Source organism: Rhinoraja longicauda, chromosome 17 (genome assembly GCF_053455715.1).
Source record: "Rhinoraja longicauda isolate Sanriku21f chromosome 17, sRhiLon1.1, whole genome shotgun sequence".
NCBI classification, from domain to species: Eukaryota; Metazoa; Chordata; class Chondrichthyes; order Rajiformes; family Arhynchobatidae; genus Rhinoraja; species Rhinoraja longicauda.
The window spans coordinates 26,958,092-26,985,675 of record NC_135969.1 but is presented as its reverse complement, the minus strand read 5'-3'; the positions used below and the strand labels follow the sequence as shown (position 1 = coordinate 26,985,675).

Here is a 27,584-nt window from a genome sequence, read left to right as displayed (position 1 = left end):
ACATGAAGATAGCTAAGACTGTGTAAGGAGGGTTCAGAGTTTGGTAAATCAAATAGCTGGGATGAGATGATGGTTTGTGGAGTGAAGGCATAGTGGATACAAGTTAGTCTTAGTGTTGTACAACACAGAAATGAGCCCATCAGCCCGCTACATCCATGGCTTCCTTTCATTCCATCTACATTAATCCCACTTGTCCACATTAGGCCAGCATTCTTCTATTCTTTGCCTAGTTAAATGTCTGTCTGAATGCTTCTTAAATGTGGTGATTGTAGCTGACTCCACTACCAGTCAGTGCATTCCATTTATCAACTATTCTCTGTGCATTAAAAAATCTTACCCCTCAGATCCCCTTTAAAATCCTTCCTCTTGTCATAAACCTACACCCTCTATTTTTAGATACAAAATGGTGGAGTAACTCAGCAGGTCAGGTAGTATCTCTCGAGAAAAGGAATGGGTGACGTTTCGGGTCAAGACCCAAAACATCACCTATTCCTTTTCTCCAGAGATGCTGCCTGTCCCGTTGAGTTACTTCTCCATTTTGTGTCTGTCTTTGTTGTAAACCAGCACCTGCATTTCCTTCCTACGCTCTATTTTTTGATACACTTACCATGGGGAAAAAGATTTTGACTATATACCTAATCTATGCCTTACATGTGTACCCAACATGTGCATGGAGATGGTATTCCAATGGTGGACAATGCATAGAAACCTAGAAAAATAGGTGCAGGAGTATGCCATTCGGTCCTTCGAGCCAGCACTGCCATTCAATATGATCATGGCTGATCATCTAAAATCAGTACCCTGTTCCTGCTTTTTCTCCATATCCCTAAGAGCTAAATCTAATTCTCTTGAAAACATCCAGTGAATTGGCCTCCACTGCCTACTGTGGCAGAGAATTCCACAGATTCACAACTCCCTGGGTGAAAAAGTTTTTCCTCATCTCAGTCCTAAATGGTCAAACCTTTATTCTTAAACTGTGACCCCTGGTTTTGGACTGTTAAAGAATTTGTGGAATGTAGTGTTCAAGAATTTGACTGGTTTCCCAGTACTTGGAAAACTAAGTTGAGATTTTGCACAAGATGAAGTCCTTTCTCGTAGATTCTAATGGAAGTGAAAAACTGTTAGAGATTTAGGTAATGGCCTGTTAATTTAAAATGGCTTTCCCTTGGCTCAATATTGTAAAACTTATTAGCATCTCTCTAATGGCTTGTTAATTTAAATTCATTGAATGTATTTTCAATTCTTATTTTAATATTCCCATATGTTTCTCGATGTGATTGAAGGTTTAGTTTGAACACTTCCAACTAAGTTTGAGGTCATATCTTGTCCTGACATCCAGGTGTTTTAGATTTTTTTGGGTGGGGGTGGGGGGGTTGTATTGGCACTAAATTTGATAGTTCCATGATTTGTTACTTTTAAACCTGCAGTGCATATGTCAAAATGTGTGCTGCTGGAAAATAATAGCTAAATTTCATGCTGAGAGTAGAAGAGTTAATGAGGAATTTTTATTGGAGTTAGTGACAAGTGCCATGTGGTCGATACTGTCCTTTGGCAGATGACTTGTGAAAACGGTGGGATTTTAACATGGAATGGTGGGCAACTGTTTCGCACAACTACATAGCTCTTAACGTCTTTTTTATAGCAAGAATAACATGCAATATGTCGACGTTTATAACAAATCATTGAGCCTGCAACAGTTCATGCTGTGGATGGGCTGTGTGTACTGACAGTAATTTGTCCATTTGACTACAGATAATGTGTGGGTGGGTTGCGGTTTGGCCTGTTTGGAGATGACAGCCACTAAGAACCATTTCAACTTTTTCACAGCTGCAGAGTCCCAGTCACTCCCAAACAAATATGGTTCATCATTCCCTCCGTTCCACAATAATAGTTCCCTCACAAATTTTACTCTGAATGCCCAATTTGCTGATGTTTCCAGTAATTTCTACTTTTTCATTTTCTACCACTGTTATCACACTTATTTGATCCAGTGGAAGGAATTTCCACCCTGCCACCCACTCCATCTCAGCATTACTGAAGTTTTGTCCCTGATGCTGGTGCTACAAGTAAACCCCATATATTGTTCTCCAAAAAAAAAGCTCCTGTCTCACAGTTCGATTGACCGTGGTTCTTCTGTCTACGATTGTGTTGGTTTAATCCCACATTCAAATTCGGTTGGTGGGTTAATTGGCTTCTAACTCTTCCTCAGTGTGTTGGTGAGTGATAGAATCTGAGGGGAGGTGATGAGAATGTGGGGAGAATAAAATGGGATGAGTGTTAAAGAGTGTTTGTTGATCGGCACAGTCTCAAGGTTTACTCACATTTAGACAATAGACAATAGCTGCAGGAGTAGGCCATTCGGCCCTTCGAGCCAGCACCACCATTCAATGTGATCATGGCTGATCATTCTCAATCAGTACCCCGTTCCTGCCTTCTCCCCATACCCCCTGACTCCGCTATCCTTAAGAGCTCTATCTAGCTCTCTCTTGAATACATTCAGAGAACTGGCCCCCACTGCCTTCTGAGGCAGAGAATTCCACAGACTTACAACTCTCTGACTGAAAAACGTTTTCCTCATCTCCTTTCTAAATGGCCTACCCCTTATTCTCAAACTGTGGCCCCTGGTTCTGGACGTATGATTTCATGACTCTAATTGATCTTAAAAAGAATCCACAGTCTTGCTCTGAGAAATCAGACTTTCACATTCGTATATATGTTGGAGATGGACATTAGGGAAGAGAGGGGGGAGCAGCAATCTGCAGAGCTACTCTTTGTTATAGGAGCGATCTAATATAAAATTATTTCATGTAAATGAAAATCAAAACACTACAAATACTGAAAATCTGCAGCCTTGTACAGTTATTAGCTGTTTCTTGGCGAAGTTATGAGCACATAACAATCTTCCACCATATATTTGCTAAATAAGACAGTGGAAATTGTCAAACTGAATTCTTGATTAGTACGGGTGTCAGGGGTTATGGAGAGAAGGCAGAAGAATGGGGTTGAGAAGGAAAGATAGATCAGCCATGATTGAATGACGCAATAGACTTGATGGGCCGAATGGCCTAAGTTTGCTTCTATCACTTATGAATTTATGAATTGGCAATTTCCCAGGCAAAGCTACAAAGGACCATTCACAGGGAATCATGCGCTTCTGGTGTTGAAATTAACTTTGGTAGGTTTGATCTGACAAGTACATCAAGGCCCAGAAATTCATTAGCACCAAGATATGTGTTTCAAAGTGTCATTGCATCACATACCAATCTCCATTTTGGGCCCGAGCTCACTGCAGTAATATTCTGCTGCCCCTCATGTGTCAGGCACTGCAGGATGCCCAAACACCCTTAATGCGCTGTAGAGAATGGAAGGAACAGGGTGGTCCAGGACTGAAGCTGAATATGGAAGATAGACTGATGAAAGCTAGAGTAACTCAGCTAGTCAGGCAGCATTTCTGGAGAAAAGGAGTAAGTGCCATTTCGAGTCAAGACCCATTTTCAGGCTGAGGCATCTATTCAGACGGAGTCTGGAAGGTTGTGTGGAGGTCAAGGAGTCAGAGCTTTGATTGGGGGTGAGATTGATGGGAGGGGAGGGGTTAGCAAAGGAGAAGTGGTTAGTTCAGAAATCCACCCGAGTGTGCTTTCCCATCCTGGGCTCCTACCTGTCCAAGGAGCAGCACTTGCAGTGCTGTGCCAAATAATGGCCTCACCTCAGAATAATGGGATCTAATTTCCTGGATGGTACTCTAAATTCCCATCTAAAATATGTTTACTTTCTGTTACAGGCACTGTGTTACTTATTTCCCTGTTTTCCTTTAATAATGAAACATATCAGGATAGTTGTGTAAAATCAGTAAAATGACCAATCTGTTCAGCCATCATTTGTCCCCAGCCCTATTAAAAATAATGGTATTTTTAACTGCATGTTAAAGTGACATCAGCACTTAATCTATGTATATTCCACAATGAATGGCACCAACGGCAAAACGTGTTTACATCCTCTGGGAGATTAGACATCTTATGTCTGTTCTATTCCATATATTCTGTAAAAATCGGTTTCAATATCACCCTCATGAAGGCTATGGTTTACAGTCTCAATCTGTCTCTCTCCCCCCCTCTTTCTCTCTGCCCTAGTTTTACATTCACTTTACTTCATGTTGTCAGTATCTATTAATAATTTCTGTGCCTTTAAGTATAACCTAATTTAAAATCACTGCAATCATTAATAGGTTATTATCTTTCTCCATGTATCCCAGTTCTTAAATCACTCGTCTCTTAATTAGATTCTCTCTCCCCATCTCGTATCTCAGCGACAGGAAGTGAATTGAAAGGGGAGAAGGGGAGAATCCAGTTTGATGGGTGGGTAGGGTGGGTAATTCTCTAAAGACTGTGTAGATTCATTTTCTTTGTTTTATGGAGTGGTGGTATCAGACGATTAGTTAAAGTACCATACTAACAATCTAAAGACCTGGACTGTCAATTAAGAGACTCAAGTTCAAATCAAACTACATCAGATGTACAATTTAAATTCAGATCAAAAATCTGGAAATTGGAGAAACAAACAGTTACTCTTAATGTCAATTAACACAAAAATTATGAGATGAGAATTAAAAAAACACGTAGGTCAAAAATACTTTTTTTATGGGCAGCAAATCTGCTGTCTTTAACTGGTGTAGCCAATATATGACCCCAGACAATGTGGACACAAGCAACTGCAGATGCTGGGTTTACTAAAAAGGACACAAAGTGCTGGAGTAACTCAGCAGGCCAGGCAGCATTTCTAGAGAACATGCAAGGGCAACGTTTTTGGGACCCTTCTTCAGATCACCCATCCATCAATCTAAGCCCTTCCTCACCTGTATCCATCTACCATTTGACAAGCTTTGTCCTGCCCCCTCTTTTTTTTCCAGCTTTATGCCCCCTACTGAAGAAGGGTCCCAGCCCAAATTGTCTTCTTTGCATGTCCTCTTGAGATTCTGCCTGTCCCGCTGAGTTACTCCAGCACTTTGTTTTTTTTGTGCCCAGACTATGTGGTTGACTCGTAGATTCATCTGAAGTGACCGAGCAAGCTTGTCAGTTATGTTATGATTGCTGCATTGAAACAGAGGAAGAATAAAACCAGATGCACCCATTCTGATCTGCTAAAGGGAGGTCACTGCATAGAATACATTAAGTTGATTAACAGACGTCTAAAATACAGTCTCTGACCATACCTGTTTAAGACAATGATTCTTATTCTTTGCAGTGACAGAATTGAATTTTCAAGACGATGGCTTCTCCCCAATGCTGATGAAAGTTTCTTTGAAACTATATTTTTATTTGTCTCTGCACCTATGCTGCTTGACCAGCTGAGTGTTTGCAGCCTTCTCTTGTTTCAGATTTTCAGCAAATGCAGTGTCATGCTTTTGCTTTTCTTTCCAGAGTGGTTTGCTTTTACTTTAACAGTCGCAGTGCTGTTTCTGTTCAGAAACTTACCAACCAATATCATCCCCAAATTGCAAGTAGTACGTTTAACTGGCAGCTTGACTCTTAACTTGGTCAGCCTTGATTTACTTGATTTGTGGCACTTTTAACGTTGCTCATTTTCTGTGCCATTGTACTACTTTCTTCAGACATTTTTTACTTAATCCCTTAGCTACATATTTCCTTTTCTCATGATATTGGACTGGGTATAAATGTAAACTCATCATCAAATTATATTGTGTTCATTCCAAAGTTGCAAAGTAAGCATAATTGACAATAGGCCTCATCTCAGCATTGTGTTCATCAAACTATTTTTGTAATGATGGTATGGTACTTTATTTGTCATGTTCCGGGGTACAGTGAAATTTATTTTTGTATACTGTTCAGTACAAGTATCACTATACATACTCACTTGGATACATCTTAGATAAGCATCTCAGATAAAGTACAAGTTTATAGCAGTAGTGCACTGAGACAGTACACAGAGTCGCCGGTTTGGCACAATTTTCAAGTCCCAGTTGTTGTAAGTGCAGGGTTCTTGAACTGACCATGAAAGCCCATTGTCATGGTGTTGTTGCAGGGTCGGCCTGGCCAAGCGTAGCCATTGGTGTCCTCTGCCACTGCTCCACCTCGGCAGGCCGCATCCGGTCCATGCGCTCGGCCTCTTGGAGCGGCGGCCAGTCCAGCCGAGCTCCAGGCTTTTACAAGGCCTCCAGTGGCCCACCACCATCGAGGCACTGCACTCCCTCCCGCTGCCGATCTGCTTACCTCCCCTTCGTCTGACTCCGTCCACTCTGGGCGGGTGAGCCGAGCCTTCCAAGTGGGTTCCCAGTCCACGACGCGGGTCCTCGATCCGCTGCGGGCGAGCTGGGTCTTTCAGGAGGGTTCCACTCTGCGGGGCACATCCTCCGTCCGCAGCGGGCAGGTCGGGCCTAGTGGGTGGGTCTTCCATCTGCGGTGGGCGAGTCCCCGGTCTCCGGCAGGCAGACTGGGTCCTCAGTCGTCCGGCTGCGGCTTGCCGAGAAAATAAATTATTAAAAAATGCAAAGATTGTGATATCCTGTACTCAGAAAAAGGGACCTGATTGATGGAGGGGTGTGATAACACTTAACTACTTACTGAGCGGTAAAGATATTCTCCAGTTTGTGTGCCTACTGGGTCCATCTACAAGGGATATTGAAGACAGCAAACCTGTAATAAGTTAGGTAATAAGTAATGGAACCCATGTTTACAGAGCAAATTGTGAAATGATTTCCAGGGTTTGTGTTTGGTCAATGAGTGAACTTTACTTCGGCACAGATTTATGTTTGATATGAAATTTTGGTAAATGTTGGCATCTCAGACTGGTATGGTAACTGCTCTACTCTTGAACACCTGTAACCTGCAGAGAGTGGTGAACAGGGCCCAGTCGATCATGTGTTCGTCATTTCCTTCCATCCAATTTATTATCACAGTGCATTACATCGGGAAGTCTGGAAGTATCGTCAAGAATGCCGATCACCCAGGCCATTCCTGTTCTACCTTCTGGGTGAAGATACAGGAGCTTGAAACCTAGGACGTCCAGACTTCATAAAATGTTCTTCCCCGCTGCTGTCTGGCTCCTGAACCATTCATCTCTCTCACACCCCGTTCCCAGAGATGCTGCCATGGACCCTTCCTCCTAATTCAACCTCAACCAGTTATTCTGTTGTTGGACTTTAATTGCACTGCTCAGATTCTGCACTACAATCTTGCACCATGCTGATGGTTTGCACTCCTTTATTTATTGTTGTATTTATAGTTATTTTATGTATACTGTGTATGCTGAGCTTCATGTGAACAAGGAATTTAATTGCACCCTGATGTATGTAACAATAAACTAATCTAATCTAATTTAATATCATTCCACTGAATGCCAATTACACAAGGTGCCTTCTGCAGGTAGTACAAGCTTCAGAAGCATATGGAAGGGTAGGGTGCTATCTATTGTTTTTTTTCTCTGAAATGATCTAGTGAATCAGAATCAGAATCAGAATAACCTTTCTTGTCATTCATTAAAACAAGTCTTTTGGACGAAATTCCGTTACCCACAGTCCAACAATAAGAGCAATAAAAATAAGCAATAACACACACAACCACAAACCAACACAAAACAAAAAAAAAGAAACATCCATCACAGTGAGTCTCCTCCAGTCACCTCCTCACTGTGATGGAAGGCCAGTATGGCTTTTCTCTTCCCCTGCCGTCTTCTCCCGTGGTCAGGCTGTTGAAGTTGCCACGTCAGGGCGGTCGGGGCTCCCGATATTGAAGCCCCCGCCGGGCGAAGAAAAATCCCGCGGCCTATTTCAGGCCGCGCCGGACGGTGAAAGGTCCGAAAGCGGGCCGACCCAAGCCCCGCGATTCGGGGCGGGTGAAGACGATGCCGCTGCCGGAGCTCCCGATGTCGGCCCCTACCCAGGGGCCTGCGAGCTTCCGATATCCAAGCGGCCCGCGGCCGAAGCCCCCGGAGCCTCCGAAGGCAAGTCGCAGCCGCACTCGCAGCGCCACCAAAGCCTCTGAAGGCAGCCAGCTCTGCAGATGGTAAGTCCGGTCCACGAGCTCTGCGAACCAGAGCCCATGTGGTCCCAGCTGGAGGCCGCCAGCTCCAGGTGTTTGGCCGATGGTAGGCCGCAGCGGAAACGGAGACACCACCCAGAAAAAAAATATCGGGTCTCTGTTCGGAAGAGACAATTTTACAGTTTCCCCCCCCCCCCCCCCCCCCCCCCCCCCCACACACACACATAGTACACAACCACAAAAAACACTACATCACATCTACACACTACAAAAAACAACAAAAAACACAAAAGACAAACGGACTGCAGGTGAGCCGCAGCTGCTGTGCAGCGCCGCCACATCCTGTTATGTGATCATTCAATGATACTTCATTGTCACATGTACCTAGCTACTGTGAAATATTTTTTTTTGCATACCATACACAAAGTAGACAAGAGTTCCCACGTTTCTGGTGCCGACAAAGTTACAAAAGTACTCAGAGTCATGTTGGTCCTACTTCATTCTTGGCGTCCCCGTCCGCCCCTTTCTGCCGCTGCCTCTGTTCTTGGTGCCCCCCCCCCTCCCTCCCTCCCTGTTGGGCGCCCCTTTGTTCTCGGCAGCACGGCCTGATTGCCTCTCCGCAGCCCATTCCCGACCTGACCATACAGAATGAAGACAGAGGATGCTGGAAATACTTAGCAGGTTAAGAGTATCTGTTGAGACAGTTAATATTGATGACCCTTTGCGGGCTGCAAATTGTTAGATGTCGCAGGTTTTAAGCACATGCGGAGGCAGGGAAGTCAGAGAGGGGAGGACAGAGCATTAGTGAAGTTCTTTGACGGGATGGAAACCTGGAGAGATTAAATGGCAAAAGATGACGGTGCAAGGCAAAAGGGTATCATTATGAAACAAAGGTTGGTTTTAGAAGAGCTTTGAATGTCAACAGCAGATTCTGTACAAGAGTGGCTGCACATTAAATGAATCATGCTGATGGTCTGAAATGAACAAGTCTTCAGCCTGGGTGGCTGTTGAAGTATCTTATCAAACGTTATTTGCTGTCCTTTGAGTCAATTGATAAAGTTTAGGATATATAATGGGTGTATGGTGGGAGATTAAAGTAACAGAAGACCGAAAATGTGTCAAAAACTGGTATTCGCAAAGTTATCACCCACTCTACCAATGTAGAGGGGAACATGCCATAAGCAGGGAATATGATATATACTAAATTAAGTTCTATAGTTTGTCTTTTATCGTCTAAATAAACTGCGATCCATAAGAGGGTGGACTACCTTGTACATGAAGGGTAATATTCGGCTAAATGATATCCTGCAGTTCTTAAAGTTTGTTGTCTTTTTTGAGGCAGAATAAATACTTCAGCGATATCAGGCTGTTACAGTAGGTTCCTGAGTGTGATGTCTCTGCAATCAACGTAATTTTCATTGTGAAATTTACCACAACTGATGTTAATTTGTTAGTGCTGAGTTACGCTATCTTTCCCTGGACAGGATTAGTAAATACAACATAATCTAAAAAACTATACACAAAGGAAATTAGCGTGTTATTAGTTTAAACCAATGCCAATATTCGCTTCATCTGCTAAATCAAAATGAGATCCCATTTCTCAACTCTTAATGGCTATTTCTATCTCTTGGGTTCTTGATTTTGTTCTTAACTTGTCTTTTGAAACTAGCTCACATTGTGGTGCCAATTTTATCGCAGGATGACTCCTGTGATCTTTAAAAAAATCATAGATTCAAAGCAAAGATATAAAATGACTTCTTATGACGTGCTCTGAGTAAAATGGAGATGTATTTCCCAAACCCTTTGGTTGCCTCTCCTTCTGTCTTAATGGTTGGCACATTACTCATTTTATCTTGTGCTATAGAGTGCATTCTCCAAGTGCGAGCCAAACTCTAAGCCAATCCACCATTTCTCCACATTAAGTCAGGTAAATAAAGGTTGGCATTTGTAGAACATCCATCACATCCTTGGAGATCCCAAAGTCCATTGCGATCAATTTGAGTTGTTGTAGAAAACTGTTAAATAAATGGCCGCTGTATTTTGTTTTTCTATATTTTTTACAGTGGGGACTGCACCAGTGAGGCCAGTATTTACTGCCCTTTCCCAGGAATGAGTAAGTTAAGTTAGGATGAGCGTTTGCCGGCACGGGGCCTGTACTCGCTAGAGTTTGGAAGAATCTCATTGAAACATACAGAATAATGAAAGGCTTGGATAGAGTGAATGTAGAGAGGATGTTTCCACTAGTGGGAGAGTCTAGGACTACATAGCCTCAAAATTAAAGGATGTTCTTTTAGGAAAGAGACGAGGAGAAATTTATTTCGTCAGAGGATGGTTAATCTGTGGAATTCTTTGCCCCAGAAGGCTGTGGAGGCCATCAGTGGATATTTTTAAGGCAGAGATAGATAAATTCTTGATTAGTACATGTGTCAGAGGTTATGGGGAGAAGGCAGGAGATGGGGTTAGGAGGGAGAGATAGATCAGCCATGATTGAAGAGCAGAGTAGACTTGATGGGCCGAATGGCCTAAGTCTAATCCTATCACTATGACCTTATGACATGCCATTTGAAATGATTGGTGGTGAGCTCCTTGAAGCTGCAGTGCTTCAGGTGAAGGTACCAACACATTGCACTCGTACTGGAATCTCCAGGTTAGCAGAGTAAAACAGAAGGAGGCCATTCAGTCTTCAACCATTAAACTTGATCATCCCCCAGTTCCCAGTTCCTGCCTTCTTCCCATCTCCCCAAGTATCTTCAGCATTATAGCTATCCATCACCCTTCTGTGTGTATTTAATAACTTGACTTCTACTTTCTGTTGTAGATAATTTCTTTATGTATGTGTCTAGAAGAAGGGTCCCAACCCAAAACCCACTCCCCTCCACAAATGATGTTTGACCCGATGAGCTCTTCCAGCAGTTTGTTTTTTTGCAAGAGAATTTTACTGGTTCATCACCCTCTGGGTGCAGAAATGTCTCTTGACCTTGATTTAAATGGCATACTGTGTATTCTCAAGCAGTGATCCCAGGTTCTGGACTCTCCTGTCATAAGGAATGTCCTCCCTCCATCTAGTCTTAGACTGGATAACATTTTATGGATTTCTACAACTCTTGGTTTTCTATACTCCAGTAAATAGGAGCCTAACTGACCCAAAACTCTCATCACACACCAGTCCTGCCATCCCAAGAATCAGTCCAGTAAACCCCTTTGCATTCCCTTCATGGCATGAACATACCTCTTAATTGGACCTTGTGTGGGTTGGTTAGTGCATCAATCACATTTGCACAATTTTCTTTTCTTTTCATCTGTGGTTACGCAGTTAGTCCTGAGCAGTATGCAAGTATAGGTGCAAATTATTTACTCCCCTCTTCACCACCTTTAGAGATTGCTATCAAGTTCACTGAGTAAGTTGTGAATGCCCTTTCTGTTTGAAGATCCACTAATGTATATATTTTGGTGCCTCGCACTGATGTAATTAAACACCTCAAGTACATAATGAATCATTAAATCCAATCTTAGAAGTTAGTATTGATATTTGTAATGTGTGACTGGTTTCTCCTAATTATATGCAAGCTTCTTTTTTAATAAATGACCCAATAACAAAATTAATTGATCAGAATGGGAACTATATACTCATCGTGTGCCACCAATGCCTTCGTCTTTTGTTGCATTGTTGCTTATTAGTTTTTAGTTTTTGGAGATACACTGTGGAAACAGACCCTTCGGCCCACCTAGTCTGCGCTGACCAGCGATCCCCACACACCAACACTATCCTACATACACCGAGGACAATTTTACCATCTCACAAAGTCAATTAACCTACAAACCTGAAAGTGGAGTGTGGGAGGAAACAAGAGATCCCAGAGAAAGCCCACACAGGTCACAGGGAGAACGTACAAACTCCGTTCAGCCAAACAACCGTAGCCAGGATCAAACCTGGGACTCTGGCGCTGTAAGGCAGCAACTCTACCACTGCGTCACTGTGCCGCTGTAATTCCAAGAAAGTATGTGTTCCCTTAGAAATGTTACTATTGCTCTCTTAGGAGATGTATTATCCTCTTAACTGGGATGATGGGTCGCCTATTTAAATGGGAGTTTTGATTTTAAATTACTTTGATTGGTATAAGGTTACCAATTATAGTTGGAACATTCCTGGAGATTTTCTCTCATTGCATGAGGTTCAGTATAAATGTAAATTAATATGAAAAGCCCACTTCCTTCAACAGTCTAATCAGTCAAATTATCCTTTACCCCTTCTGCAATAATAGTTTATTTTCTAAATACTACATGTAAATGAAACTGGGGAAAGAAAACTTACTTGAATGCACTGATATATTTATTTTGCTGGTAGTTTGCTCCGGTGTACAGATTCATCTTTCAATGGTTGGAAGAGCTATGACAAACATGATCAGGTGGCAATTGTAAGAGTTAAACTGCAATTCAATAGTGTGATAGCCATGTCTGTCTCCAATTTCTTTCTAATCTGGTAGATTTGCAGTCATAATTGTGACATGACAATCCCTTATCAAAGACTGGTCTGCTTGCTGAGTTTTGTAGAGCATACAAAGTTAGCTCTGTGGTATTTAGGTTTTGGAGCCATGGTGATAGAGAATAGTTGACACTTTGAGTATGAGAACATTACTTGTGAAATGCAAAATATTTTAACCACTCTAAATTGGAGACAGAACATGTAAACAAATGGAGAGGAGGAATCCAAAGTGGGAGTTCCTAGATTCCAGACGGCAGCATGAATCTTTGAGCTGTACAGTGATGAGATTATTCCTGGATCACCAACATTGTACTTCAAACATTGGAATAATTCTGCAGCTTGGAATTCTTTTGCAACCTGCAACCAGCTAGGGGGTCTTACAATACAGCTGTGTTCATTGTTCGGTTAGCACTAAATGGCTGACAATGTCAGCACAATGTGTGAGAAAGACTGGGAGTTCAGTATGAATTCATTGCTTTTACACTTCTACCGATAAACAGCACTTAAGAAAAACACAAAATGCTGGAGGAATTCAGCGGGTCAAGCAAAATCAGGAGGGATGTTTTGGATTGGAACCCTTCTTCAGACTGATTGAAGAGTCCTGACCCAAAACTCTGCCTGTCCTTTCCCTCTCCAGATGCTGCCTGACCCACTGAGTTACTCCAGCACCTTGTGTTTTGTTCAAGATTCAAATATCTGCAGTCTTTTGTGTCTCCATTTTAACATTCTTAAGAAGTGTGGTCACAGACTACACTATAATCCCAGGTTGTTAGAAACTGCTGCTTTGTCTGTTGGGTAATTAGATTGAGATATTCAAGTGATTTTTTAAATTATGTCTTATTTTGGAAACTGAAGAATATATCTTTATTCAGGTTGAACGAGTTTCTGGCACCCTGGCCTGGGTTCCAGAGCCTTTTTGGATTACCCGTTTTTCTGGACCAACAGAAGTTGCATGATAATGAAATGACAATACACCCTTCCTGTGTCTCTAAAGCACCATGGAGGGCCAGAAACTTAAATAAAACTAACATAAAATGTAAATTCTTTGGGAATTAAGAGGAAATCGGGGAACCTGGCCCTGGTTGTAGAGGTGGCATGAAGGATTATTGTATCATTTAGTTGATATTAAGCTGGTTAAATATCACAAAGCCAGTGTCCACATATTTAAGCAAATTTATCTTTGGAAGCGATAGTGAGATCTGTGCACCATCTGCATCCATTGTACCATTTACAAGTTGGCGAACTATAGTGACAAACTGCTCTTCCTGCAGAAAAGGACCAGTCCTCTATTGCTAAATCCTTGAACTCCCCAGCTAAGAAACCATATTGAAGCAATGGCCAATAAAGTACACCAATGCCTCTACTTCCTTAGAAGGCCTAGGAAGTTCGGCATGTCCCCAACAACTTCCACCAAAACTTCTACAGATGCGCCGTAGAAAGCATTTTATCTGGGATTCATCACAGCATGGTTTGGGAACAGCTCCATCAAGACCACAAAATCTGGCAGTGAATTGTGGACGCAGCCCAGACCATCACACAAACCAGCCTTCCTCCATTTACACCTCACGCTGCCTCGGCAAGGCCAGCAGCATAATCAAGGTTGATTCGCACCTTGGCCACTCCCCCTTCTCCCCTCTCTCATGCGGCAAGAGGTATAGAAGTGTGAAAACATACCTCCAGATTTAGGGTCAGTTTCTTTCCAGTTGTTATCAGGCAACTGAACCATCATACCAACAACTAGAGAGCAGTCGGAGATACTGTCTACCTCATTGGACACCCTTGGACTATCTTTGATCGGATTTTACTGGACGTTATCTTGCACAAAACAATATTCACGTTATTCCCTTTATCAAGTATTTGTACACTGTGGAAGGCTCGATTGTAATCATGTATTGTCTTTCCGCTGACTGGTTAGCACGCAACAAAAGCTTTTCACTTTACTTTGGTAAGTGTGACAATAAACTAAACTAGACTGAAGAGGGGTCTCGACCTGAAATGTCACGCATTCCTCGTCTCCAAAGATGCTGCCTGTCCCGCTGAGTTATTCCAGCATTTTGTGTCTACCTTCAAACTAAACTAAACTATGGAAACGGATTCACCAGAAGATGGGTCAAGAAGGCAGATTTGCCACTGCCTTCTCAGGGGAAATCCAGGTGGACAATAAATGTTGATCTTCACAGAAATGTTCACATCGTGATGAATAAATTTAAAGAAAAACCTCTTGACATTTTTGGTGACATTAAGCCCAAACAAAAAATGGTGCATGAGATGATGTTCAGTTGATGAAATACATAGTCAAACTAGGATTGTGTACAAAAAGAAGGAAGAGGTCCAGTTTGTTCAGTGGATGGCACAATGGCACACCCAGTAGACCTGTTGCCTTGAAGTGTCAGATACCTCGGTTCAAACCTGATATCCAGCGCTGTCCACGTTGTGTTTGCACATTCTCCCAGTGAACATATCATTTCCCAGGAGCCATTGTGCCCGTGAAAATGGGAGAATCGAAATTACTGTAGATAAAGGCCAAATTCTGGAGACTTGAGAGATGGGCCAATAGTTTCTTGGTTCTGCTGCACAATTCTAACCCCAAGATGGTCTCTTCCCGTTCCAGGTCGCAGCAGCACCTTGGTGGCTTCCTGTTAAAGGAGCCAGCTGGAAACATCCTGATGGTCCCGACTCCAACATTACAAAGAGGTAACTCTGACACATAAGCATTCCTTGTGTCCGGGAGATGTTTTTTTTTCTCTCTGTGTTTGATGCAATTTACAAAGTGACAAAATCGTTGAAGAAGTTTATTAGCCACACTCCTGGTTCATTGTCATTCCTCCCTTTTCCCTCTGCTCCTCATTTTATTCCTGCCCAGGCAATAGTTAGCTCTGTTACCTGAGAAGTTACAGTTGATCTGGGGAAGTGAGAAACAAAATTTAACATTAGTTTCCAAACAATCTTCCATTCGTTCTTTTGATCAAAATTGAGAGTGGCACAAGTGGTTTAGCTAGTAGACTTACTGCTTCTCATCTCCAGTACTCGGGTTCAGTCCTAACCTTGGGAACTGTCAGTGCGAGTTTTTCCCTTTGACCACATGTGGTTCTTCCAGGTTCTCCGATTTCCTCTTAATTCCCAAAGATGTGCAGATTATAGGTTGACTGGCTATTGTAGGTTGACTGGCCATTGTAGATTGCTTCTGGTGTGTAGGTGAGTGGTAGAATCTGGGGAGGAGTTGATGAAAGTACATGGCACCAATAAAATGGGATTAGTGCAGGATTAGTGTAAATGGATGTTTGATAGTCAGCATGGATTTAGGGGGCTGAAGGGCTTATTTAGTGTGGTCTGATTCTATAATGTTTTACTTGTTTTGCAGGGAATCGGGTAGATGTGGGACAACTGCAAAGAAATAGTGTCCCTAAAGGCTGGGGTGGTATCAGATGACATAACCTTGATGTCCGCTTGCTAATATTTCTGTGTAGTTTGCACCATGCACAATTAGTGAGGGGGAGAAGGAAGGAAGGAAGGTTGAAAATGATTTTGCAAGTCTGGGTTGCTGCACTTTACTGAGCTGGGAATTCTGTGTGCTCCATTTCTTTGAATTAAACAAAAACTCGTTAGAATATCAGCAGGAGGCCGGGAATATGGATGAAGATGGGAATGCATGTTAGAGAATTATATTATGTGTGGCTTAAATCCTCAGAGGGGGAATTAGCCAAAAGGTGTTGAAAATATATTAAAATCTCATAAAAGGCATAAAGGTTTACCAAAATATTGTTCTGTAAACTACACATGTAAATACTTGCAGCAAATTTGTGTAGGCTGCATCACCTGATTATTGATTCAGTAATTCATTCCAAACATTACATACAATGTACATGTTACATCAATCGGCTGATGTGATTTAAGGGCCTGTCCCAGTTCGGCAATTTTTGAGGCGACTGCCGGCAACTGTCAAAGTCGTAGCAGATCGCTGAAAAACTTCGATTTTTTTAACCCTACGACAATGTCTATGACTCCCCCTACGACAATGCCTATGACAAGCTAGGACAACCTACCACCTAGGCGATGGCAAGCTGCCGACAACCGGCGGCACAGTCGTTGCGACCTAGGACGTCCACCTACGACAGGGACTATGACAAGCTACGACAACCGACGTCAACCTACCTCCACCCTCGACAAGCTACGACCCTGTCAGGCCACAACTGATGACAAGGGGGGTAGCCATTTCACGTAATTTTGGCGCCAAAGGGATGTGGGTAGGGTCACCGATCGTTCTGCATTATGTATACCAGGAAGCAAAAAATGCTGGCATTGCTCTTACATCAAATGCAAGCCCTGCTGCTTGCAGTGGCCCTCACGCTTCAAACTCTGATAGACAGAAGAGAAAGAAGAATGGTGAAGAAGAAGCCCAAGAAGAGGTCTGTGTGGTTGAAGCCCTTGTCCGTGAAGAGACCCAGGTTGGGCCAGTATGACAACCTGATGACTGAGCTCCAGCAAGAAGATGAGGCTGCCTTCAGAAACTTCACTAGGCTACCTCCTGAGCTTTTTCACGAACTGAGGGCACGGGTGGGTCCTCTCCTGGAGTGTCTGTCGCAACTTGTCTTCTCCTGATCCCAGTACCTGTCGCCGGTTGACGTAGGTAGTCGCCAATGAAATTCATCCGTCGTCAGTACCGGCGGCAACCTACCTAACCTGGTGACAATCTGCGACAATGCCCACGACAAGCTACGATCATTGGCGTCAAGCCAGCTGTCGCCGAAAATTTTCGAGCAAAGAGAAATTTCCGCAACGACCCGAGAACAGCTACGACTCATTGGAGACGACTCATGATCATGTGAGACTACTCACCTGGCGACACCCCGCGACAGCCTAGTCGCCGGCAGTCGCCTTAAAAAACGCCAAACTGGGACAGGCCCTTTAGTCCCCGAGTCGTCCAACACGAAAACAGCCCCTGCGCCCAACTCATTCATGTCAACCAAGAAGCTCCACTGATTTGCCCGCACCCATATCACTCCAAACCTTTCCCAACCATGTGCCTGTCCAACTGTCTTTGAAATGTTGTTATTGTACCTGCCTCAGCTATTTCCTCTGGCACCTCGTGTTTAAAAAGTTGCCCATCGGGTTCCTATTAAATCTTTCTCCTCTCAGCTTAAACCTATGCCCTCTAGTTCTTTATTCCCGTACCATGGAAAAAAAGACTCTATGCATTCACGCTACATATTCCCCTCATGATTTTATGCTGAGATAAGATCAATAGATGATTCTTCAGCAGCCTGAAATCCAAGGAATAAAGTCCTAGCCTGCCAACCTCTCCCTGCAGCTCAGACCCTCATGTCCTGGCAACATCCTTGTAAATCTTCTCTGCACTCTTTCCAGCTTAATAATAACTTTCCTATAGCAGGGTGACCAAAACTGAACACAATACTTCAGGTGTAGGAAAGAACTGCAGATGCTGGTTTAAATCGAAGGGAGACACAAAATGCTGGAGTAACTCAGCGGGACAGGCAGCATCTTTGGAGAGAAGTAATGGGTGGCTTTTCGGGTCAAGACCCTTCTTCAGATTGAATAAACGTCACCCATTCCTTTTCTCCACAATACTTCAGGCTACTGTACAAAATCTGTACAGCTATAACATAATGTCCCAACCTTTCTCAAATAATTCTCAACTGATTTGTTGCTTATCTAAGAAGCTTGGCAATGTTTTGTATGTGCTATTTAGCAAATTGTATTTGCTGTTTAGTATTTCTCAGCATTCTCGGCTTTTCAAATGCTAGGTTTGGCTCATTGTTTTATACAGGAGGAAATAGCAGAAAACAACTAATTGTCAGCCAATCATTTTGTTCATTTCCGTTGATTGCACCACACTGGGAATTAAATAGGATGCTTCTCAGTAGTTATAGTTTTTTTTTGTTAAATGAAGAACACAAACAGTTTGAGGAGACATTGCAATCTATAAAACGAGGTCTTGAGAAACAAACTGCAGTTTTTGCTCCAGGTTATGATGATAGCAATCTATGCAAATCTGCAGATCACTTTCAGAGAGAGATAGTTGAACCTTTCACCTGCACATTATGTCTCTCTGAGTTAAAGTAAAAGTAAAATAGAAAATCACAGTAAAAATCAAAGTGCTGGGGGAACTCAGCTCGTCAGGCAGCATCTATGGAGGGAAATGGATAGATATGTCAAGACGGGATCCTCCGGAACTCTATTTTTTGCTTAAGATTTCAGATGATATTGTGTCTCCAGAAATTCATGTACACCCATTGCTGATTAGAATGGAATATTTGGCCTGTTGCCATAATTGCATGTTTCTATATTTGCCTCGATTCTTGTTCTCTTCCCTACGGATTTTCTGCTGGAAGTTCAGAACTGACTGGTCATCCATTTAACGAGGACTCCAGGACAATATTCTGTGGGTTATTTACATCAGTGGAAAACCTGCAGCAGCATATTTGTGCTTAACTGCAGATAGATCAAGTTCAAACGATTAAGATCAAATGATTAAGAATGATGTTATTAGAGTCAAATAATCAGACAGCAGGGAAACAAGGTGAGATTTAGATCTGCATTCCACGGGATGCAAATTCAGGCCTCTGGATTACTGCTCCTCTCCAGATTTGAGACGGATTTTGGACTATGGACCGATAATATAGCCAAAATGCATGGCAGTTATAGTTGTCACAACATATTTTTGTTGGAGTACTTTATGTGGTTATCTGTATTAATGGGCTTTGCTCTGCCTCAGGATGGATCACCCTGTTGTGCACATCTCCTGGCACAATGCAGTGGCCTATTGCGCTTGGGAAGATAAACGGCTGCCCACTGAAACTGAATGGGAATACGCCTGCAGAGGTGGACTTGAGAACAGGTAATTCTAAGATTTATTTCTATAAATTGTACCAGTGTAATGGACCTTATGTGTTTTGTGAGGGACTTTTGGTACAGAAGGCAAAGATTCCTATTGACAGATGAGAGATGCTGCCTGACCTGCCGAGTTATTCCAGCGCTTTGTGTCCTGCTATGTTTCGACATACTTTAGATTTTAGATTTAGAGATACAGCGCGGAAACAGGCCCTTCGGCCCACCGGGTCCGCACTGCCCTGCAATCCCCGCACATTAACACTAACCTACACTAGGGACAATTTTTACATTTGCCCAGCCAATTAACCTACATACCTGTATGTCTTTGGAGTGTGGGAGGAAAACGAAAATCTCGGAGAAAACCCACGCAGGTCACAGGGAGAACGTACCAACTCCGTACAGACAGCACCCGTAGTCAGGATCGAACCTGAGTCTCCGGCGCCATCTTACCAATTGACACCATCTTAAGAAATAAACTATTCTTTGAAGAGGTGAACATACTGTAGAATGATCCAATTTTGGAAAAATATAAATATTCATAAGGTCATAAGTGATTGGAGCAGAATTAGCCATTCCACCCATCAAGTCTACCCCGGCATTCAATCATGGCTGATCTATCTCTCCCTCCTAACCCCATTCTCCCACCTTCTCCCCATAACCCCTGACAGTGTCCTTCAGAACTTGTCTTGAAATCTGTGATGAGTTGCGATTCAGATTAGTTTCAGTTCCAACAAGACAGGCAATGTTATACAATGTTTCAAGAAGTTATATAATGTTTCAAGGGGTACTTGTTTGTTTACAAATCACCATTGCCTAATCTGACCACGAATATTTTTCATGGAATTGGAAACATTCAATACAATACATTGTATAACAATTTTTCCAAGTAACTTCCAGACACAGAGCCAGTGTCTTCTTGAGTGGTTTATATACTTATGATCCATAGGCAGCTACTGTTGAAACTTCATGATCCGTGATTTATCTATTTTCTACGATAAAGACGGGTCACGCATTTAAATACACAATCTGCAATCAGTGATCTTATTTTCACTTGATTTACTGGTTAAAGATCAGAAATATCCGAAAAAAATATTATTTTACATTTGCTTCATTTTAATTACAAGATGTATTTTTGGTAAGGTTTGTAAGGAAGTAATTAATCAAAATTATCAACCCAGCTTTTGTGGTAATAACGAGAGAGGAAGAAGATCATTTACGTCCATTATTTTTTGAAACTGACACTACCTTTGGGAATTATGAACTGAATCTGAAGAAGGGTTCCAACCCGAAACGTCACCCATCCTTTTTCTCCAGAGATGCTGCCTGACCCGCTAAGTTACTCCAGCACTTTGTGACTGACTGTGGGAGGTTAGAATTGAACCCAGGTCTCTGGTGCTATGAGACAGTGTCCCTAACAGCTGAGCGACCGTGTAGCTATGATTTTCAACTGTGTATAGCGGCAGTGATAATTGTGAACCGTTCGATGTCTGCAGAACCGGTGGGAATACAAAGATTGGCCGTGTCACCCGGAGCTCTGCTGGAGCACAGGCAGGACAGAGTGGCAACTCATCCCCTTCTGGCACCTCTATTAACAGAATGCTTATTTATGGCCCATTCATTCGAGAATCTAATTTGCCCTGTAAATTATTCCATGAATAATAACTTGAGTTCAAGTAACACAGTGAATTCAGCAAAGAGTTCCAAGGCAGATCACAGGAGCTTTATGAAGGAAAATAGGACATTGAGGAGACATTCTGGAAAATGACCTAAAGCTTAGAAGAAGATGTAAGTTTTAAGTAGTATCCTAAATGAGGTAGATGGATGGCATGAGCTATGTAGAAGCCTCCAGAGTTTAGGACGTGAACTATTACAAAGGATGGATCAGAATGGATAAGGAAGAGGTTAGAATTGGACACATGAAGTATCATGGAAGATTATGGTGCTGGAAAAGACTATGGAAAGAATAAAGGCACTGAGTGATTTGAAAAATATTGTTGCCCTGTATGGAGCCGGTATAGATCAGGAAGCATCGTATTGGTGAGTGAATTGGACTTCATGTGCAGGCATGGGTAGGGACATTTTGTATGGTCTCAAGTTCACAGACAGTTGCAGTGAGGGGAGCAGCCAGAAGCCAAATCTAGAGGTTAATAAAGGGAGAAATTAAGTCTGCGGCAGTAAATATTGCAGCATTGATTTGAAGCCATATAGACAGACAGCATGGAAACAAGACCTTTGGCCCGTCGAGTCAACACCATCCATCTAGCACCCATTTCCACTTATCCCATTTTAATCTCACAACATTCCTATCAACTCCCCCCAGAGTCTAACACTACCGGTGATTTACAGCGGCTAGTTAACCAACCAACCTTCATGTCTTTGGTAGACACAAATTGCTGGAGTAACTCAGCGGGACAGGCAGCATCTCTGAAGAGAAGGAATGGGTGACGTTTCGGGTCGAGACCCTTCTTCAGTCTGAAAGATTTTTTTTTCCAAATTCCAATTGCTGATATTTACTGCTAGCTGATGAATATGCAGTGTGTGCATAAATGAGCTAAATCCAAGGGCGATTTGAATTTGCACTTTGCTCCAGAATGCATTCTCTTTCATGTGATTAATGTGGATCTGTAATGAATAATGTTACAAACTTGAAAAGCAGTACATCCCCCATTCCCTATGTTTCCTTTATTAGTCAAATGATAGTTCTTTCTGCCTTTCTGTCTTCTCTCAATGGGTGCTCTATAGGCTGGCTAAGAACAAGTAAAGAGCCTTCAAATGACATTCTGAGGCTGGTGGCAAGATTATGAGTGAGGGTTTTGCTTGCCTTTCCTGAGTAGAACTTCACTTTGTGCTCCCTCAAATTAGCAGCTGAAATTACCTTTCCAGCATACCATGCCTCCCTCCATTTTTAAATGCACAACCCCATTGATGTCACAATAACGCTATCTTTTTATTTAGACTGTGCATCGTGCTGGATGAAACAGCTTCATAATTATCTCAAATTAGAGATTAGCTGCTTGTTTTACTTCAAAGAGTGTGAAACAAATGCAGTTGGTTCAATAGAGAGATGAATAACAGATGAATAAAGCCAAAGATTACAGCTCAACAGCATAATAATCAACTATTCTGTGGGACACAATTTTTCCTCAACCACTAGGTCTGAGAAATGGGATGTGAAAATAGATTTGGCATTTGCCTTGTGTGACCCAAGTTTATCAATTGAAGCTGATGAAATGCCCTTGGCCTGCAGACAAATTAATAAAGGTAAAAGCAGCTGCTATAATTGTGGAGAATGAAATATAAAAATAGTACTGACGCAAGCAGTCTGAAGATTTGCTTTGGTCGCATTAGTTATACGATAAATAATGATAAAACATGGGGAGGATTTCCCTGCTGCTCTTCACAAAGGTACAGTGAGATCCTCTAAGTGCCTAAGGAGACAATTGGAGGCATGTATTGCCTGAATAACCGTAGCATGGCTGACCAACATTCCCACCCCGCCAACACTATACCCACATTTATCTGACTCAGTGGGAAAATTTACCACTGGCCCACTTCTGACAAATGAAAATAACCCCTTGATTTCCCCAACAGTTTTATGTAGTAACCAGGTGTTTCATCATTTTATTATCTTTTCAATCAGCTACAGATGTGTCATTGCCAAATATGGCTTGATTAAACGAACCATTTCGTCTTCATGTGCAGGAAGGATCTGCAGATGCTGGTTTCACAACAGATAGACACAAAATGCTGGTAGAGCCCAGCGGGTCAGGCAGCATCTCTGGAGAACAGGAAGAGGTGACCCTTCTTCAGGTCTCGACCCAAACCATTACCTATTCCTTTTCTACAGAGATGCTGCCTGACCCACTGAGTTATCCCATAATTTTGTGTCCATTCAGTCTTCACCCTGCTCTCTATCGACATGGACATGAAGCTGTGCAGTACTGAATGGTGTTTACAACAAATGTAATCCAGGATAATCCTGGAGATTAATTACAAACCGGGAGACAGTAAATAGTTGCACTAAAAAGTGGATTCCTAAAAGCGAAGTCATACTTTCTCTGGATAATTTTCAGTAAATAAATTTTGAAGCTTCATTTCAACATACTGAAACCTTCATTTTGTCCTGCTGAATACAAAATAGTTGCATTCACAATCTTTGCATCTTCTAGCTGCAGGCGAGGTCCCAGAAGAATAGAGAGTGGCCAATGTTGTTCCTTTGTTTAAGATGGGAACCACAGATAATCCAGGAAACTATTCTTGTGAGCCTCACATCAGTGGAGATGATTCTCCGGGACAGGATTTATTTGCATTTGGAAGGGAATGGCCTAACTAGGGACAGTCAGTATGGTTTTATCTGTGACGTGTCATGCCCTACGAACTTGATCAAGTATTTCGAGTGATCGATGAAGGTAGGACTGGATGTTGCCCACTAAGTCATTTGATAGGGTCCGTTTTGATAGTCTGATCCAGAATATTAAAATGCATTAAATCCACGGTGACTTGATCATTTGAATTTAGAATTGGTGTACTCATAGAAGATAGAGGGTTGTGGTGGATGTTATTCTGACTGGAGGTCTGTGACCAGTGAAGGTCCACAGGGATCTGTGGGATCTCTGTTGTTTGTGATATATACGCTGATCAGCCAAAACATTCTGACCACTGACAGGTGAAGTGAATAACATTGGTTATCTTGTTACAATGGCACCTGTCAAGGCAGCAAGTGACCAGTCAGTTCTTGAAGTCGATGTGTTGGATGCAGGAGAAATGGGCAGGAGTGAAGACCTTAGCGACTTTGACAAGGCCCAAATTGTCATGGCCAGACGACTGGGTCACAGCATCTCTGAAACTGCAAGGCTTGTGGGGTGCTCCCGGTCAGCAGAGGTGAGTGCCTACTGACAGTGGTCCGAGGAGGGACAAACCACAAACCGGCGACAGGGTGTTGGGCGCCCAAGGCTCATCGATGCGCGAGGGCAACGAAGGCTATCCCGTCTAGTCCTAACCGACTGTGGGAAGACGACAAGCTCGTGGAGGGAGTGCGATGCCCTGGGCAATGTTCTGCTGGGAAACCCTGGGTCCGGCCATTCATGTAGATGTCAATTTGACACGTGTCACCTACCTAAACATCGTTGCAGACCAGGTACACCCCTTCATGGCAATGCTATTCCCTGATGGCAGTGGCCTCTTTCAGCAGGATAATGCACCCTGCCACACTGCACACATTGTTCGGGAATGGTTTGAGGAACATGATGAAGCATCTGTGGGATGTGCTGGATCGCTAAGTCTGATCCACGGCGGCTCCACCTCACAACTTACAGGACTTGAAGGGTCTGCTGCTAATGTTTTGGTGCCGGATACCACAGGGCATCTTCAGGGGTCGTGTGGAGTCCATGCCTCGGCGGGTCGGCGCTGTTTTGGCGGCACACGGAGGACCAACAGCATATTATGCAGGTGGTCATAGTGTTTTGGCTGATCGGTGTACAAATGAATTGAAGGTAAATGTAGATGGATTGGTTAGTAAGTTTGTAGGCAACGCCAATATTTATAGACAATGAGGATTCAAACTATACCATGGGATATAGATAAGATACAGAAAGAGCCGGAGAAATTACAGATGGAGTTTAATCTGAGCAAGTGTGAGAGTTTGCACTTTGAAAGGGGATAGTACGCAGTTAATGACTAGAGTCTTAACACCATTGATGTACAGAGGGATCTCGGGGTCAAAGTCCACAGCTCCCTGAAAGTGGCAAACAAGTAGATACAGTGGTAAACAAAATGTAGAGTATCCTTGCCTTCACAAGTGAGGGGATTGAGTCAGGAAATTGTGTTGCAGCTTTATAGGAGTTTGATTAGGCTGCATTTTTAGTATTGTGTTCAATTCTGGTTGCAGCATTACAGGCAGGATGTAGAAGCATTCAAGAGGATGCAGAAAAGATTTACCAGAATACCTGGATAAGAGGGCAAGAATCAGGGCAAGAGTAAAAAAATAGCAGATAATTCAAACTTAACTACAACAACTGTCTGTAGCAGAGTAAAACTCCGATAATGCAGTATCTGATTGTTCGGACATCGGGCAGGTCCGGCATTTGGCACTCATGTCTGGAATGTGTGCTGAGAGTCTAGATTGCAGGTGAAATATCCTCTAATGTGCCAGTTCCCTACAACCGGCAATTCCTCTATCTCTATCTACTGATCCGGCTTCCAGCACCATCAGGGCAGAGAACTCCAGAGATTCCCTACTGTCTGAGAAAATACGTTTCTGGACGCCTCAGTTGAAAATGGTCAGACATTTATTTTGCAGCTATGTTCCCTTGTTTGTCAATCTCCAACGACCCTCGAACTACAGCACCTGCGAACAGTTTGTACCCACTGCTCTTCCTCACTTAAGATCTGTGAAGCACCAGGTGAAAATCCAACTACCATTTCTTACTAGAAGCCAACAGAAAATGCTGAAAGTACACGACTAGTCCAGCAGTATCTTCAGAAGAGTTGATCTCAGGAAGAAGTACGCTAAATGACTTTCACGTTGAAGCCAAAATGGAGATCGCCGGAAATATTACGGAATTGGGACGTGCCTGCTTTAGGGAATTGCCATTATAGTTTTCTCCCTTGAAAAAGGGGTAGAGTGCAGTTTAAGCGCTCACACGTGGCAGCTGCTTCCTGAGTCTCACAGACCTGCTGTCTCATTCGCATGCTGCCTGCACAGATAAAGGGAAACAGAGAGGGGTAAGGAGGGGGTGGGGGGCAGAGGAGAGGGAAATACCAAGAGAGAATGAGGAAATGAGCAGGGTGGATGAAACTGTACAGTGGTTTATGAGGGGGTCCCCCAAACTACAGAACAGACCAAAAAAGACACAAAATGCTGGAGTAACTCAGCGGCTTAGACAGCATGTCTGAGGAAGGGTCTCGACCCAAAACGTCACCCATTGCTTCTCTCCAGAGATGGAGTCACTCCAGCATTTTGTGTCTATCTTCGATTTAAACCAGCATCTGCAGTTCCTTCATAAACATCTCTGGGCATCATGGATAGGTGACGTTTCGGATTGGGACCCTTCTTTAGACTGATCCATGATTTCGAGAAATGCTGCCTGACCCACTGAGTTACTCCAGCACTTTGTGCCTTTTTTTTTGTTGTAAACTAACATCTGCAGTTACTTGTTTCTACAAAATGGCCCAAGCAGACTACTACCACAGCAGTATTCAGGTCACAGTTCACAGATACTTCTCTGCGTTGTCCGTCTACTAAAGCCCAGGTACATCCACATGGAGAGTCAATGAAGGCAAACGTAATGTCCCGTTGGATGTCCTTCACAACACTCATGGTTCCCTAGTTTCTGCATAGATTGGTTAAATTTCATAGCTTGCAGCTTTTTATTCCGATCTGTCAGTGGGTCAGAAACACAAACTTTGATGTCACCATGCGCGTGAGATCCAATGCAGAAATCATATTGGTTTAGGCTATATCTCAACACATCATTAAATTGACTTCCTTCAGTCACTTTGTGAGCATCAGGAGCGTGGCTGAGATGCATGAAGGCATGGATACCCGAAAAGTCGACGATCCATGTTCTCCAGGGCCGCTGCCTGACCTGCTGTGTTATTCCAGCATTTTGTGTCTTTTTTGGTAAACGGCATCTGCAATTCCTTGTGTTTACAGTATTTGCACCCCAGCTTTGTTTCCCTTTGGAAGGAGGTCCTCCAGAAGTGGAAGTAAATATTAGAAACGTGCTGAAAATGATCTCTCTCTGCAATTTCTATGTGAAAATCTAATGCCGTTTTTATTTGTATTCCAGATTCTAGATTTCTAAATTCACAATTGATGACCTTTGATTTCTAATTTCCATGTCCTTAATGCGAGTTATCAGTATTGAATGTAATAGTCAAATGGGTCACCAAGTAACTAAATCTTTTGGCAGCCTTTGTGCATTTACAATCCCTATCTTGTCTTGGGTTATAGAGAGATATAGCACAGAGACAGGCTCTTTGGCCCATCGAGTCCATGCTAACAATCAGCCAACCATTGACACTAATCCTACTTTCATCTATTTTTTATTCACCCCACATTCTTTTTTAGACTTTTAGAGATTCCTTTGGCCCACTGAGTCTGTGCCGACCAGTGATCACCCCGTACACTAACACTGTCCTACACACGAGGGACAATTTTACAATTTCTAATGAAACCAATTAACCTATAAACCTGTACATCTTTAGAGTGCGGGAGGAAATCAGAGCACTTAGAGAAAACCCATGTGTTACAATAG

At 42.8% G+C, this 27,584-nt stretch overlaps 2 protein-coding genes across 11 annotated transcripts in view; one reads left to right on the top strand and one right to left on the bottom strand.

The window, feature by feature from the left end:
- Positions 1-27,584, top strand: part of sumf1 (sulfatase modifying factor 1) — a 101,937-nt gene that overhangs the window by 10,332 nt on the left and 64,021 nt on the right. The window contains exons 4-5 of the mRNA XM_078414443.1: positions 15,089-15,171; positions 19,211-19,333. Coding sequence (XP_078270569.1) covers positions 15,089-15,171; positions 19,211-19,333 — 206 coding nt within the window. The remainder of the gene's footprint in view (positions 1-15,088; positions 15,172-19,210; positions 19,334-27,584) is intronic.
- Positions 1-27,584, bottom strand: part of LOC144601899 (inositol 1,4,5-trisphosphate-gated calcium channel ITPR1) — a 446,238-nt gene that overhangs the window by 407,619 nt on the left and 11,035 nt on the right. The gene's annotated exons all lie outside the window — the stretch shown is intronic.